This window comes from Phyllostomus hastatus, unplaced genomic scaffold, assembly GCF_019186645.2.
Source record: "Phyllostomus hastatus isolate PE091 unplaced genomic scaffold, TTU_PhHast_1.1 phas_scaffold_129, whole genome shotgun sequence".
NCBI lineage: Eukaryota > Metazoa > Chordata > Mammalia > Chiroptera > Phyllostomidae > Phyllostomus > Phyllostomus hastatus.
This window is the reverse complement of record NW_025334009.1, coordinates 18,656,843-18,668,985: the sequence shown is the minus strand read 5'-3', so window position 1 is coordinate 18,668,985 and position 12,143 is coordinate 18,656,843. Positions and strand designations below refer to the sequence as shown.

The following is a 12,143-nucleotide window of genomic DNA, read 5'->3' as shown; positions in this document are numbered from 1 at the left end:
AAAATCTTTAGTAACTCAAAATCTATGTTTTTAACAAAGGTCTCTAAATGTTTCTTTATTATACACTCTTGGCAGCAAAAAGTTAAAAATTTTTACACATAAAGGTGAGCACATATACTCCATGCCTCTATACTCATTTACCTGTTATGTTACTTAATGGTTATCATACAGGAAAGATTATAAGGCTTAATTTTTCTTATTTTTAGATAAAAATATAAATAGACATTTTAAATAATTTTGGTGTATTATTTTCCACCCATGTACTCTACTTTAGAGACCACTGGTTTTACAAATAATGTTACTTATTTTTATCCCAGCTAAAGGTTAAACAGACTAAAATTATCTTAATTACTTTCTTTAATAATCTGATCACCTTTAAATCATCTGCTTCTAAAAGAAGTCATCTGATCTGCTAGATGTAAATATTAGCAGTGACACAAACACCTGACTCTAAGAAGAAATTCCAGAAATCATTCAAAAGCTACCCACCTCTATCATAGAAGGAAAGATAATTACTGGACACTACATTATGCATATGGTATTTCATACACAAAAGAACTCTAATTTGCTAATGAAAACAAAGGGTTCGTGGATGATTAGGTCAAGTATCCTTTTTCTTGTGGAAAAACATTTGAATCTCTCCTAGTTCTGCTAGAATATGTTACATGGAGCTTTCCAATTACTGTCAGATACACTGACCTTCCAGAAATTTAACTAGGATGCCCTTGCTACTCGTAAATTCAAGTCTGATGTTACTTCTTTATAAAGGATGAAGAATGTTCCTTTTGCCTGGAAAGTACATCATGAACTGCAGCAATGAGAGCAGGGTCAAACTTTTTAAACTTTTCCCAATTCATCATGGACATTTTCATTCATTCTCCAAGGTGGACTAGCTTCGATACCCTCTTGCTAATTCCCTAAATATGTTGACCGGTAGCTTTGCATCTTGCCTTTTTTTTTTTTTTTAAATACATGTGGGAAATCATTTTCCTTTCAAAGCATCTGCTTTTCAGAGAGACTGCACATTTTAAAAATAACTGCCTAGGAAGCTGAGTCTTACTTTAAAGTAGTTTGGTATGCCCCAGTAATAAACAGTCAAGTGTGTTAGTCCTTACCTCGAATTTTTCAGGAACATGAAGTTTAGGAGATGGAACTCCTACAAGGTAGTCAATTGCAACCATTATTACTATTGTGAGAAATATAGCAAAGTCACTGATTGTCGATCGCACCTATGTTAAAGGGATTATGTTAATATAAACAGAAATATCATGTATCTTTTCTAATGAATTCATATCTTTCAGATCAAAATATGCCACTAGAAAGCGTGAATGAGGTTTTTAATTAGTGACAGTGTGTCAGTGAAATACATTTATATCTAATATTTTTTCCAAAAGTTAGTAAACACATTTCGTAACTAGCCTACCACCTCTCAAAGTATCATCATTTTCCCACTGCCAGCTCAGACATCCAATACACATTATTCACTGAGTCATTTCTTTGTAACTATTTGACATAAAGTATTAACTTCTTCAAACAATTTATTACTGTTTTGAAATAAACTAAGGGGATGAAAACAAAAAATGTGACTTTTTCCAGAAGTCCCCCCAAATTACACCCCAGTTACCTTAGTAGGAAAATAGCGCTTGGTCTTAAATTGCTTGAGGAATGAAGACAGAAAAAATGTGGTGAAAAACAAGATAACACACCAAAAGAGCACATCTGGAATATAAGGCCCATGGTGACCACAAGCTGATCCTACAAATAAACCATGAAAGGTTTTACATTCCTGGAGAGAAGAGGGGAAAAACAAGAGATTAATGGGGATTCTCAGGTACCAATAAAGTACTAATGGAATTTCACTGACTGTAACGTGCTCCTGATTATAAGACATGCCATTACTTCATGTGTCATTTAGAAAGAAAAAAAACACTCCCAGCTCAACTTTAACACGCCACTAATTGTTAAGAGACATCCTGAGTTTAGCAACGTTATGGTCTGAGAAGATGTGTGCTTTGGAAATCACTGAATTGAAATACAGTATTTTGCCAAGTTACATCATATTCTCCTTTCTTTCAACTTCATGTTTCCTTTCGGGGAAAGCTTCTAGTGAGTATTAATTCCTAAAAGTTTTGTCTGCAATCTTGCTGGTTCCTAAGTTTACTCTTTACTTCTCAAGAAGTTCCTTACAACAAAAGCAACAGGGAGAAAACCTTACTACCATACCTCTTTCTGATGCTCAATAAGAAATAGCTACATTACTAAAATTCAAATCAGTAATAAAAACTACCGTTGGCTTTTCTGACCTGCGTGATTCAAGACAGCGGGATTAAAGCACTGGACTATGAGCAGTAACTTGACTATTAGAACAATATTTCCACTAATAAAAATCAATAACATAATCAATAACGCAACACAATATAATCCAGTTATAAGGCTGGCTTCATCTTCCCTTTGGAGGGAAAGATAACTGAAGGCGACCAGCTGTTCACAGAGACATGCGCTGCTGAAGTGCCCTTCCCCGCACCTACCTGCTAACGGGACTCATTTTACCCAGCACGGGCTTGCCCCAGCCAAACATGAACAGTCAGAGGGGCTGTTCTTCTCAATTGTATGTGCTAAGATTAGCAGACCTACACATTTGCAATTTGGATCATGAAAATAAAAGCTACAACCACCAAAACAACCTGACATAGCTGTTTTGGGTGTCAAGAAAACACACTGAAAAGACCTACATCTATAATATGGAGACGTCCTATTCATCATGAAATGAGTGTTTTTAACAAATCACTTTGAGCACCTCTGTTATAACTATACCTCTTTCATAACAAAAGTTGACTTTTTAACATGAAAGGCAAAGTATTAATCTAAGTTAATTGCTGATATATAATGCTTTCAATCATTACCATCCAACAGAATTTTCTGTGATGGTGGAATCGTTCCATACCCACACCATCTGATACTGCAACCAGTATTCACATGAGGTGGGTGAGAACATGGCATGTGGCTGCAGCAACTGAGAAACTGAACTTTTAATGAGTTTCATCTAATTTAAATTTAAACAGACACACGTGGCTAATGACTGCTACACTGAACAACACAGACTTTAAATTATCAATGGAATAAAATTTCAGATGATATCCTTCCAATTACATAGTTAAGTGCTGTCACCTTTAGTGAGAAAAAAAAAATGACCTGAAATTGCTCACATGCTATAAAAAGCACCAGAGAAGCTCAGGGAATCTTGATGTTAATTGATACTAGTAGTATCACTTTATATCTTTACTCCTAAATCCCCACCTGGGGCATGTCCAAACTGAACCATTCTAGGGCTAGGACAACATTTCCCAACAGAATACAAGAATACCCAAGAGTGTTCAGGACGCAGTAGGTGCTCATTCTATGATCTGCCCTTCCTCTTTTCTCTTCCCTTAGTGCTTAGGTTGGGCTAGTCGCTACAAATTAAACAAGGTTCAGGGTGACATTCAGGACATTTGCAGACTTCCTGTCTTCTAAATAAGCTGTTCACAGAGCAGAGGAACCAATACCCAGAAGGCAGGACAAGCAGATAGGGTGGTTTTAACTGTCAGCTCCAGTCTGTGCAGCCACAGACCTAGTATATGCTTCCTTTGAATTTATCAATCTAAGTGGAATTAGGGGAAAAAAAAGTATATTCACATCTTTTTAATCATTCTATCTTGGCGCTCAAATACATTCCCTCTTCTTCTCCTATGCCAGTTTCATTCTTTTCCACCTACACTCTTCAGTGCAGGGCCCACACTCACGTGGGTAACTCCCACTTGGTCCACATAACGCTGCATTCTGAAAACATACTGTATCTATCGATCAAGAAGAAAACGTAGATCTCCTCAGAATAAGCTAAAGAACTAGCTTAACAGTTGCAAAACCCTTTGTTTTATAATATACTCACAGAAACAGTGAGATTCCTCCAGGAAACATTGTGCGCGGTTATATTCCTTTCTTCCCACACCTTCAGAGTTTCGTTGCTAGGGTTAGGAGGTTCGACACATACACATCTGAGAAATCAGAATAGGGTAACATGTTTAGGGTCCTGTACTTCATGTTTTTTATGTTTTATAAAACTGATCAAAGTGGTAGCTTTTAACTTTTCCTATGTTTAACGCATGAAGACTAGGACAGTGAAAACGCATCAGAAACAACGGAATGAAATGAGGTTTGCCTTATATAATAAATAAAACATAACTAACACAAATAGTGGTAAGGTGTTTACTTAATGAAACTAGTTGGACACATCCCTTGTGGTGGGGGGTTAGGGGGTTACTAAATCTTATCCACTTAATCTCCATAGGCCCTGTGGCCGCCTCCCCATCTACACATACAGCATGCAGATTCCAAAAAAAATTATCCTCCCAGTAATTCCTTGTACTCTGACAAGCCCCACCTACTCATCCTTTGCTGACCTAAGATTCATACTTAAAGAAATAAGTAACAACACAGTTTTTCATCAGGACAAGAGTAGGAAAGTCATCAGGGGGAAAAGTTTTAGCTCACATCCAAAACTAATTCAACACTTAAAAAAAAAAGCTAGAAACACATACACATGCAAAGCAATCTCTAAATGTGGATTTAAAAATGGAACACAAACAGGAATGTTCCCAATGAGATTATAACTTGTTTAAGAAGAGGCAAGAGGCTGGACTTTGGATTCAATCCAAGCTCTATTATTTACTAGCTGTTTGACCAAAGGCAAGGTTTAACCTCCACGAGCCTTTCTTTATACATATGAATAATTAAGTAACACTACCATATGGATTATGCAACATTCCTAGCAATTGCTTACAGAATGTTAACTGAACAAAGGATGTTCACGGGTAATTAGCCAGAAGGAGGCATCACTCTGTCTGGCAGTAATATAAAAACCATGCTCCACATAATCAAAGGAGCAGCTAAAAAAGACAACAACCACCACCACCAACAACAACAAAAAAAAACATTAAAAAAATTAAATAGTGCCAGAGCAAAGAAGATAGCACAAAACAGATTCAGCATCAAAGTGTCTGTCGCTAATATTCTCAAACAGGTCAGCATCTTAAAGGAATTTCCATAGCCCACCCTACCCTGTGCACCAAAGTGGAGAGTGGGCAAGGCAGGCGAGGGAAGGGGGAAGGAGGACAAACAGGAGGGGACGGGAAGGATACAGGGATTTGGACGTTAGGTGGGTAGAAGGGGGGAAGTAATGTTCTTGTTGTTTGTTGGTAACCACATTTCTCCATGTAAGTCGGCCCAATGCAGAATGACATTTATGGAATCAAAATGACTGAATTTGTTTGACTGGATTCATGTCCACTGAGTGCTTTGGTAAAACCTCATCCATAGCAAGTCAACCTTCACTTAGCTAGTTGGGTAATTTTAGCTAGATACAGAGTGAGCATCACATTGCAAAAAACAAAAAAAAACAAAAAAAAATCCATTCTTAGCCTCAGACATCTCTGCAAAAATACTTTTTAATATTAGAGAGAAAAGAAACACTTACGAGTAGCTGGTCAGTTCATTTAAATTGTTGTGCATATTAAATGCATATATTTCTCCTAAATGAAAGAGCTTCTCCAAAGCCTCGTAGATGAATATGATACAAATGAGGGCTGCAAAAGCCTCCTCTGTAAATCGAGTAATATAACACACAAGGCTGCTGGCATCTGTTGCAACCAAAACAATGCACAAGAAAGAAGTCCACAGACCAATACTGGTTCTTAAAGACAAATAGGAAAGCTGATAATCTCTGTTTAGAAAGAAGAACATGAACATGATCAACATATACACCCAGAATAGTATTTACACTTAAAATTTTCATCACGAGCAATAAGAACAGTATAACAATGCAAGATTCCTAGAGAATAAATTAGAGTAACAAAATAATGACTAATGGAAGCCTTATGTGTTTTTCTGCTTCAAATGAAGACTGGCTTCTTAAACAGACTTAATGGTTACATTTTACCTACATGAAAGATTCACAGTGAAAACCTATTAGGCAATATTTCAAAACCAAAGACCTCTCCTCAGAAATCAGTTACGAGGAGTCAATGGCAGATAAGCAGTCTACAGAACAAGTGAGTGCGACTCCCTCAGAAGACCCAGATGCTCTAGTGTCCACACGGTAATCACACTGCTGCCCCACTGTCACTGTCACTGCCGCCACCGCCACCCCCTCCTCTACCACCAGTATCTCCAGAGAAAGTGACTTCATTTTTTTCAATTTCAAGTGAGAAGGTACTCCCACAGAGGCTAAAACACTCTAAGTCCTTGCATTCTCCATTAGTCTATGTAGCATGCCAGATCAGAATCAGAATCAGCTGGTTCAGTGAAGGAAGAATCAGAGGAGGAGGAGTTAGAGGAATTTAGAGGAGGAGTTAGAGGAATGCTATTTAATAGCATCAGGTTGCTTCACGTTGAAACATTCCATTGTATTTACGTCACAAGAGGAGCAGCACTGGCCCTGTCCCATTCCCAGCATACCAACTACAGAGCCCTGAACTGGTTCCCGCTGTCCCCCACCCTGCCGGTGGGAACTGACGCCCCCTCCGACGGCGGCAGCCCCCTCTGTTGAACAGGCCCTCAAGATCCACCTTCCCAAACTCCTTGTATGAAACCAATATACCATGTAATACGCAATTCAGACTAACACTTTCTTACTGAGTTCAAATTTGCTAACACAAAAAATCTGTATTGCCCCACGAGTGATGTGCTTATCTGTACTCAAATGCACTGATTTTACACCCAAGGTGATTGGGACAGAGATGACAACAGGGGCCAGAGGAGCGTCGACCACATAGTGACACAAACACATTAAAAATATCTATATTGATCAGATCTTCTTTTTCAGCAATTAATAATATACAATGTACTTTAGTTACCTAAAACCAAAAAAACAATATATAACTATACACATATATAAACACATGTGACAAGGAGGTAACTATTACGTACCTGCAAAATTTAAATAAAATTTTTTCAAACACTAAAACGGGACCTGTACTCCCCAATATTGTTAGAGGTTGCCCAGCAAACAACGAGTAGGCAATCCCAGTTAATGATGCTCCAAAAAGAGACTCTATTGCACTCTGTTTGAGGAAAAAAGAAATGAATAAAAGCAATACATCATAAACATATCTCTAACCTGTCATGATACATGTAATGAACATCTGCAAAATAAAGAAGACTAATCAAGCAGTTAAAAACATAAAGCAAACCACACTTTGAGTCTCAAATTTAAATTCTGAATACAGAAGATTAAAAATGCATTTTAAATACACAAGTAAAAGTGCATTGTTTTTGCACATTAAAAGTGACCTTTCGACATCAACTTTAATGCAAAACTCAATACCATGCAAGGCAAGGAGGGAGGAATAAATGGAAGACAGACATAGAGGCTTCAATGTGATCTATAGATGCTTTAAGCCTGTGCTGGGTACAAAGATTCATATATATATTTTGAACATTTTTATATGTTTGAAATAGTTCATTTAAAAAACAGAAAACATACTGAATACTCGATACCCTGTTAGGAAAAAAGACTCCTTCAAACAGATTAAGAAATGAACATGTGATCATATTGTTCTCAAATTGATTTCTAAAGAATAATTTCCCACACATTTTAAAGAAATTAATCTAAGATGACAGGCTTAACCAATAAATACCAAAAATAAAATGCTTAACATAAATAAAAATAGATGGAAAACTCTTTATAAAACTGACAGCAATCATAAATGAGGAAGTACCTTACTGTTATAAAAGTGTGGTAACAGAAGATAAAATGAGAAAATGACGAGACTTAGAGATTTTAAATCAAAGCTAGCAGCCCATTTTATACGACTACCAACATTACATGCTAACTTCAGGTTATTAGATAGTAAGAGGGTTGAGCTAGGCCACTAGACAGAAGGGAGGGGCCAGAAAGAATAGTTTACCATTCTTAGAGATCAAGGTCATATGGAGTATACTATCAAGAAAGGAAAAGCCCATGATCGCTGAGTAAAAGGAGAGAGAAGACGCTGTGAGAAACAGCCCCAGGAACGGGGAAGCAGCATAGCAGCTGGCCAGGAGCAGGGCTGGAGAACCAGGCCCGAAGGGGAAGACTGGCTCCGACTGGGTGGGAGGCCACGGTTACACCTGGGACTTTGAGCCCACGTTCTCTCACGTTTTAAAGTGGGCGACGGTCGCCAGGAGAACTTAATGAAGCAGTGTCTGGGAAACAAGCCTGGCATGGGGCATACAGAATGCACTCAAAAAAGGGTAGCAATCCTCATCATCGGCAATAAACAGCACCCCCCAAAATCTAAGGGCAAAATAATAGTATGCAGTGCAGGTACTGTGTAACTATTTGTAGAAAAATGGGATCAAACCGACATGCAAACTTGACTTTTGGCAAAATGAAAAAGTGCCATGTTAACAGTATTTGTGTTAACTGTAGGAGATAAGTTTTTCTTGCCCACAGACGCTGTTTGTCCTGGAAGACACTGCTGACCCATTGTGAAATCCTTAGTTACAACAGAATATGCATATTTACACATGAAATGGTATCTAGAAATAGAAAGCAAAAAAAAAAAACGAGAGAAAAGCAAGGAGATGGCAAACGAAGAAATGCTAACGGGGCAGACAGGCACAAAATCAGAGTTCCCCTCCCCAGCGCTGTACTGAAAATGCATAAATGGCCACAGGAAGACCCTCCTTTCCACTCTCAGCCCCTCCTGCCACATTTACTGGGTCCTTTATTTTTCTTTATCTAGTTGTTAAAATGTTTCTGTGTTCATTCCCAAACTACATCAGGTCTCTCCCTAAAGGAATCACAGGCCCACTTCCTGCCACCCCCAACCCACATTCAGAAGTCTCCGTTTCACCCACCGAAAGCCCCACCCTTCTCTTCCCCAGGCACCTCTCCCCACTGCCTGGCCCTGAAGACCCTCTGCTAGTCTTCCCTCCTCAAGAACCTCTATTTCGGTTTTTGCAAAATTACATCATCCTGCCTCTCCTTTCAGAGCTCCGATAGGGCCTGTTTCTAATTTGCTGGGCCGTTTCCTTCCTCATTCTCATTCCATAAACGTGAGTAACTTCCCAATTTTCCCTCACCTTCTCTCCCTGTAAATTCCCTCCCTGGGTAGACTCAACCAGTCTCAGCCTCGAGCCCCACCTGCACATGCAGGGCTCCCAACCTACTCATTTCTTCCTTAACCACTACGAACTCTGGAACTCCGCCTCCTAGAGCCCCCATTTATACTTCAAGTTCCAATAAAGCACCTGAAGACAAACACATCTCCAAATCATTTTCCTCCACGACACTCTTGAGCACTCAATGTCTATTACTTCAACTCTGGTGGCTCTACCTTTATCCCACTCAGGTGTGGCACAGTAACCACATGATACTGTCCTTTTTCCCCCTTAGATTAAGATCCTTGGGGGCAAAAGACACACATGCATGTGACACGTGTCCCTGTCCCTCCGGGACCTAAAGCACTACCACATGCACATGGTCCTAACAGCAGGATGAGACGGGCAGGCAGTGAGTGACAGGCAGAGTCCGAGGGCAAGGCAGCAGTTCCCTGATCGTCACTGACAAGACATGTTCCCACAGGGACCAGCAGGGTCAACACAGAACTTGTGACAGCACAGAAAGCATCTTACAAAAAACGAAAAACACCCTAAATTCAGTGATTACAGAATAAGGTAAAAGAATCTAGTAAACTGAGTTGAAAGGATAGTTCAATTGCCAGGTTTATCTCATGTTCAGCTCATGAAATACTTTAATTAAATAATTATCACTACTTAGCTTTGGCTATTTTTTAACCTTTTATTTGTTGTTTTAAAAATTGATTTTTCTCCCAAGAGTAAATATAATTGAATAAAATATACTTAAGAATTACAAAGCATCGCATTTAAATGTCATTATAATGTATATAAACAAAAAATATCAAGATTTCACAAAGCACTATTCAGTTACACTTCCCATGGCCCCTAATACAATTTTACCAAGAACAAAAAAGATATTAAAACTTTCATTTTAGTCAAGAACAAAAAACATAAAAACTTTCAATTCAGTCATATTAAATAATGAATGCAGTTTTCAGTTATACTTTCCAGTAAAAAGTTTAGACTACTTTCACACAAATCTAGTAACAGCAAAATTCAAGTAAGCACCATTTCAGACATCCGTTTGTCCTCAATTATGTTCTCTTCTTCCAAATAGTCCAGTCCAGGCCTACCCGCCAGGGCTGATGAGTTAGTTAACAGTACTCACGTGGCTCTGACTACCCTACGATGCCTTACATGGAACGTGAAGCAGCCCCAGTGATCAACACCCCCCGACCCACGGCCCACCCGGAACCAGTTCAGGTGGTCTCCCCCCACCAGACCCCTCTCCCCCACACAGGCAACACAAGCCTTTTTCTCAATTTATAAAACCATTCATCCGGCAAACCAAGATAAACTTTTTTTTTCCTCTTTTTCTTCATCATCTTCTTTCTTTCTTTCTTTCTTTTTTTTTTTTTTAACATCAACTGTGCATCTTCTCCTGTTCATATGGCTTCCCCATGTTTTCCATAGCAATTACCTCTGGGGGAAGTCTGCTTTTGGACGGGTTAATCATGCTGTGGGTAGACTCTTCAAATAAAAGTATGAATAGTGAGACAAATGCACACAGACACTTGCCTCTGAAGAGCTAAGAGCCTGGCCACTACCAATCTTTGTACTCACTATTCTGCCTTCTGTAGCTTCTCCAAGCAGCCCTCCAAAAGTGATTACAGGAGACATACAGGCACAGTATAGGAAAAGAATCGAGGCCAGGCACTGCAGACTTAATGCATCCTTGAAGTCACTCAAGAAAAAAGGTGCTTTCCTTTTGATGTCAAGTATCAAACCACCAAAAAGCCTAAATAGGTGAGATGAAACTCGTCAAACTGTACACTAGAGGATTCTAGCTATTTCAAACTACAACTATGGGCTACATAAAACTGCTGGTGTCTAGTGTTTTGTCAACAAAAATTCATAACCTATTTAAATCATGGTATACATCAATTACAGAAGATACTCATTTAATCTAACCCACTGGTAGAGGAGAGGCAGACCCTCGTTAAGTTAAGAGACATAAACATCTGTACTTTACAGACTATATAGTAAAAGAACTACAGGCAAATGATTTCATATAATTAAATGTAATTTCAGACGACTACAGGCAAATGATTTTATATAATTAAATGTAATTTCAGACGCAAATGTGCAAGAAAATGTACAATAAAAATAAAATCTAACAACTCATCCATGAAAATATGCATAAACACTTCTATTAATTATTGTCCACATTATAAATCTTAAAGGCAGGTATCCGAAATACCAGAAAGGCAATTATAAATAATAAGCCCCCAAAATACCCTTTAATATAAATAGAGTATGCTTTGCTTAGATACACTCAGTAGTAAATGAAATAATTTCATTACTTTTTAAATTAGTACTTTACTTGCATGAATATTTCTGGTCTGGGAAAAAAGCCTAATAACTACCGCAGTATAAGTAATTTACATATATATAGTCAAACTAGTATGCATATTAAGAAGTTTTAATTAGTAAATTTAAAAATTTGTATTTACACATCAAAGCTATGTCATTTTCATGTTTGTTTGTTTTTTTCTAATCAGACTTCAGGTACAGCTAACCTGAAAGCATTCTACTGAAATGTAAGTTCAGTGAGGGGCAGAGACTTTTTCTCATTCCATGCCATTACCTCCAGTGTCTGGAACACTGCCTGGGACATGGAGGTACTCGGTAAATGCTTGTGGCAAATCAGTAATTCAAAAAGGTTTTATGACTCAAAAGTATACAATCATTCAAATCCCTACTGTAGAAAACTGATCCTATGCTTTTAAATGCTTTGTTACCCTTCTAACTTTAAGTGAACAGTGAAATGTATCATCACACATGAGTGGAAGAAGTTATCTTATAAATTATCTGCCAGCAAGGGGAATCAAGTTGTAATAAAAAATGATGCCAATGATAATCTAGAAAATGAAATTACATCATCAAATAAATCACTGATTATTTAACAGCTTATATAAGGCTGTCAGTTGACCTGATCGTAAGATCAGTAGGGGCCCTGGTACTTCCCAGTGCCTAGTCCTATC

The 12,143-nt window shown here is 38.2% G+C and overlaps 1 protein-coding gene across 12 annotated transcripts in view; it reads right to left on the bottom strand.

Moving 5' to 3' along the window:
* The window catches only part of SLC4A7 (solute carrier family 4 member 7), a 99,945-nt gene that overhangs the window by 23,045 nt on the left and 64,757 nt on the right, over positions 1-12,143 (bottom strand). For all 12 annotated transcript variants that reach the window (XM_045857344.1, XM_045857338.1, XM_045857342.1 and 9 more), the window contains 6 exons: positions 10,723-10,897; positions 6,964-7,097; positions 5,513-5,758; positions 3,929-4,034; positions 1,625-1,786; positions 1,116-1,229 (listed from right to left, as the gene is read on the bottom strand). In XM_045857344.1, coding sequence (XP_045713300.1) covers positions 1,116-1,229; positions 1,625-1,786; positions 3,929-4,034; positions 5,513-5,758; positions 6,964-7,097; positions 10,723-10,897 — 937 coding nt within the window. The remainder of the gene's footprint in view (positions 1-1,115; positions 1,230-1,624; positions 1,787-3,928; positions 4,035-5,512; positions 5,759-6,963; positions 7,098-10,722; positions 10,898-12,143) is intronic.